The 3,662-nt window shown below is 40.5% G+C and overlaps 1 protein-coding gene across 1 annotated transcript; it reads left to right on the top strand.

The window, feature by feature from the left end:
* The first annotated feature begins 211 nt into the window (after nt 1-211).
* On the top strand, nt 212-1,575 carry LOC130467271 (uncharacterized). Its single transcript, XM_056835740.1, has 3 exons — nt 212-868; nt 1,336-1,339; nt 1,412-1,575. The coding sequence occupies exons 1-3, from the start codon at nt 212-214 to the stop codon at nt 1,573-1,575; spliced, it is 825 nt and encodes a 274-aa protein (XP_056691718.1).
* Nucleotides 1,576-3,662: the final 2,087 nt, after the last annotated feature.

Below are 3,662 nucleotides of genomic sequence, written 5' to 3'. Positions count from 1 at the left end.
CCAACGATTATACAAAGACGGACAGGCGAATGCCCTATCCTAAGAGGAGAGATGATCGTCCTGCCCCTTACTCCCGATTTCAACAAGTAGCAGTGGTGGAGGAAGACGACGACACTGATTGGAAGAATTGAACAGCCCCGACCTACCTCCCAGAATTAACGAATATTCTTTCTGTGATGACACTGTAGGTCTGATGAACCATCTCTCGAAGATGGGGAAAGCAGTGCAATGGCCGCCGAAGTCCAGAAAACTCGACTCAAAGAAGGATCCCTCGAAGTGGTGCGATTTCCATGCCGACATCGATCACACCACCAATGAATGCGTAGCTTTGAGGAGAGAAGTTTCCTACCTACTAAAGAACGGATACCTCAAAGACGTCATGTCTAAAAAAGGTCGAGGCCTCGTCAACAAAGACAACTCCAATTCTCCATCTCGACCTCCTCCAGCTCCCCCTCATACTAAAACTGTAAATTTTATTGCTGAAGGCTCGGACATTTTTGGTTTGACTTATTCTGCAGCAAAAAGGCATGCTCGAGAGAATGAGATCGACAGACCAGCAAGGGCAGTGGCCGCGAAACATCTGACCCCTATATCCTTTGACGAATTCGATGCAGGTGACATCCCTGACAAACATCATGACGGTCTGGTAATATCTATTCCCGTTGGGAATTGTATGATCAAACGGGTCCTTGTCGACAACGGTAGCTCCACCAACGTTATGATGCTAGATGCCCTCAAGGAGATGGGGTTGAACCCAGACACCGACGTCGTTAAGAAATCTACGGTTCTGATAGGATTCATTGGCGAAGCAAAAACCCCCTTCGGAGAAGTCACTTTTCCCGTCTATGCCCAGGGAGTCAACCAACAGGTAAAATTTTGTGTTATTGATTGTCCTTCCTCTTACAACATTATCATGGGCAGGCCATGGATCCACGACATGAAGGCCATCCCATCGACCTATCACCAAACCATCAAGTTCCCGACTCGGTGGGGGGTCTAAGAAATCAAGGGAGATCAACAGGAATCCAAAGAATGTTACAAAGAGGCACTGAAGCCTTCCGCCACCAACAAATCCTCATTATAGAAACTACAGTCCATTTTCCACCCCAAAAGCTACAAAGAACCAAAGTCTGAACAACTCGACAAAGTTATCTTAGATCCTGCCAAACTAAAGCAAGTCTTCTTCATTGGGTGTGATGTACCAGACGACATCAGGTCGGAGCTCAAAGCATTCCTCAAAGACAACGCGTATTGTTTCGCATGGTGTTGTTCCTAGGTTTTGGTTGATGACACACATATTGCAAACTTCCTGATTGTGGTTGCTAATGACTTTAGACAGGTGAGTGCTTGAGTTCTATTAGGATAGGAACTTGAATAAGATGTTGAAGTTCCTGATATGCACTTGGAACAGCTACTGGAGTTCCTGAGTTGGAAGCAATACAAGCTAGAGTTTCAAAGTCACCAAAGGAGCAACACACATTACAAATCGAGTGTTCTTCATACTCACAAGAAAAGCTACAGACTCATGGCTACGAGTTCCTCTATAAGCATAAGAGGAACTCATCAATGTTCTAGAGCAGGAACAAGTGAAGCTTCAGAGCTGAATACCTCACAAAAGAAAGATATAAAAGTCTAGGTAGTTTACTGTACTTAAAATTTTGTGTAAAGTATTAATTCTGCTTTTGATATATAAGGAACTCGAGGAACGTAGGATTGTCTTTGTGTATTTATCTTATATCAGGCGACTAAGGTTTAAGGAAATTATTTAATTAAATAAATGATTCTTTTCGTTAAATAAAAATCAGATTTTCCTTAAAGATTTTGTTTACTAAATAAAAACAGTTTTGATATTCCTAAAATCCCTCCTAATATTTTGTAAAAGCTACAAACTGATTTCTGGTAAAAACTAAGTGGTTTATTTGGTCTAAACCACGTTTATTGATTAAGGAAGTTGAGGGAGAAGTGGTCTTCCCTTGATCCTCAAGTCAAGGGACGTGGAAACCAAAGTGACTGGCAGTTGGCAGTTGTGTTTTTGAAGGGATCTAAACCTAGGGATAAAACTCTATAAAAGGCCAGACATCCTATTGGAAAAACTACACAAACATTCTAAGAGTCTTACATTCCTAAATCGTTTTGTTAAAGCTTTTCTAAAACAGTTTGTGTCCTAGCAAAACCTGAGTTCCTAAGTTCCATATATATACTAAAGCTTTATTAATATTAAGAGTTCTCATAACACGCATTGTATTTTCACATTAGAGAGGATAGAGTTATCCTGTAAAGACTTAGAGTTTAAGTCTGAGAGAAAGAGAAGAAAAGTGAGTAGTGATCTGAGTAGGTCACTGTGAGGAACTTGAGTTTGAGTGGAACTCAAGTCAGAGAACTATTATAATCGAGGCATTACCATAATATAAAGGAATTCTCTTCTTGATTGGTGTCAAGAAGTGTTCGAAATTGTTATTCTTTGCCTTTATAATTCTCAGTTCCTTGATTATTTCTAAGTTTCGAAGAAACTCTCCTAAAGTTCGAATTACAATTCACCCCCCCTTTCTTGTGTGTGTTCCTACTGGAATATCAATTGGTATCAGAGCCAATACTCACTAAAACCACAGGAAAACCTGTTTGAGTCACGTTCCTGGTAGTATGAACTCACAAGAGAAATTGGAAGAAGGCTACTCCACGCAAAGGCCACCTATGTTCAATGGTAAGTTTTACTCATACTAGAAGAACAAGATGGAGATATTCATCAAAGCTGAAAACTACCAAGTGTGGCGTGTGATAGAAGTTGGAGATTTTGAGGTAACAAAAACCAATGCAGAAAACGAGGTAGTTCCTAAACCAATGTCTGAATTTGCCAAAGAAGACTTTGAAAAATATGAGATAAATGCTATGGCTGTTAAAATCTTACACTGTGGACTTGGACCCCATGAACACAATAGGGTCATGGGGTGCAAGAACGCAAAACAGATTTGGGAACTACTACAAGTAACCCACGAAGGAACTAATGAAGTTAAGCGTTCCAAAATTGATCTTTTGATGTCTAAATATGAAAGATTTGAAATGCTTCCCAAAGAAATTATTCAAGAGATGTTCACTCGATTTACTAACATAACAAATGAATTAGTTTCTCTTGGTAGAATCATTCCCACTGATGAACAGGTAAGAAAGATACTAAGGAGCATGCCACAAGATGATCGTTGAAGAACAAAGGTTACTGCACTGTTTGAGACCAAGGACTTTACAAAGTTTAACAATGAACAACTTGATGGTTCCTTGATGACACATGAACTGCATCTTGGAGCTGCTTTTCCTAAGAGCTCCAAAAACCGAGGACTTGCTCTGAAAGATGAGGAACTCGATGAATCTGAACCAGATGAGGAAGAGGCTGCCATGCTAGTCAGAAGGATGAGAAAGCTCTACAGGAACTTCAAACCAGGCAACCAGAAAGGAAGGAACTTTGCAAGGAAAACTGCTAGTTCCAAAACTGAGCAAGGTTGCTTCAAATGTGGAGAAACTGATCATCAAATTCGTGAATGCCCTTTGTATGAAAACGACAAAGTCAAAGGAAAAGGAAAGGAACAGGTCAAGGAACGCTACAATAAGTCCACCTTTAACAAGCCAAACTTCAAAAAGGCTATGATAGCTGCATGGGGCGAAGCAACAGA

The sequence above is a fragment of the Spinacia oleracea genome, chromosome 2, assembly GCF_020520425.1.
Source record: "Spinacia oleracea cultivar Varoflay chromosome 2, BTI_SOV_V1, whole genome shotgun sequence".
NCBI classification, from domain to species: domain Eukaryota; kingdom Viridiplantae; phylum Streptophyta; class Magnoliopsida; order Caryophyllales; family Amaranthaceae; genus Spinacia; species Spinacia oleracea.
This window is presented reverse-complemented; position numbering and strand designations above follow the sequence as displayed.

What these genes read in the sequence shown, in the direction of transcription:
- LOC130467271 (XM_056835740.1), top strand. Translation starts at nt 212, where the DNA reads ATGGGGAAAGCAGTGCAATGGCCGCCGAAGTCCAGAAAACTCGACTCA.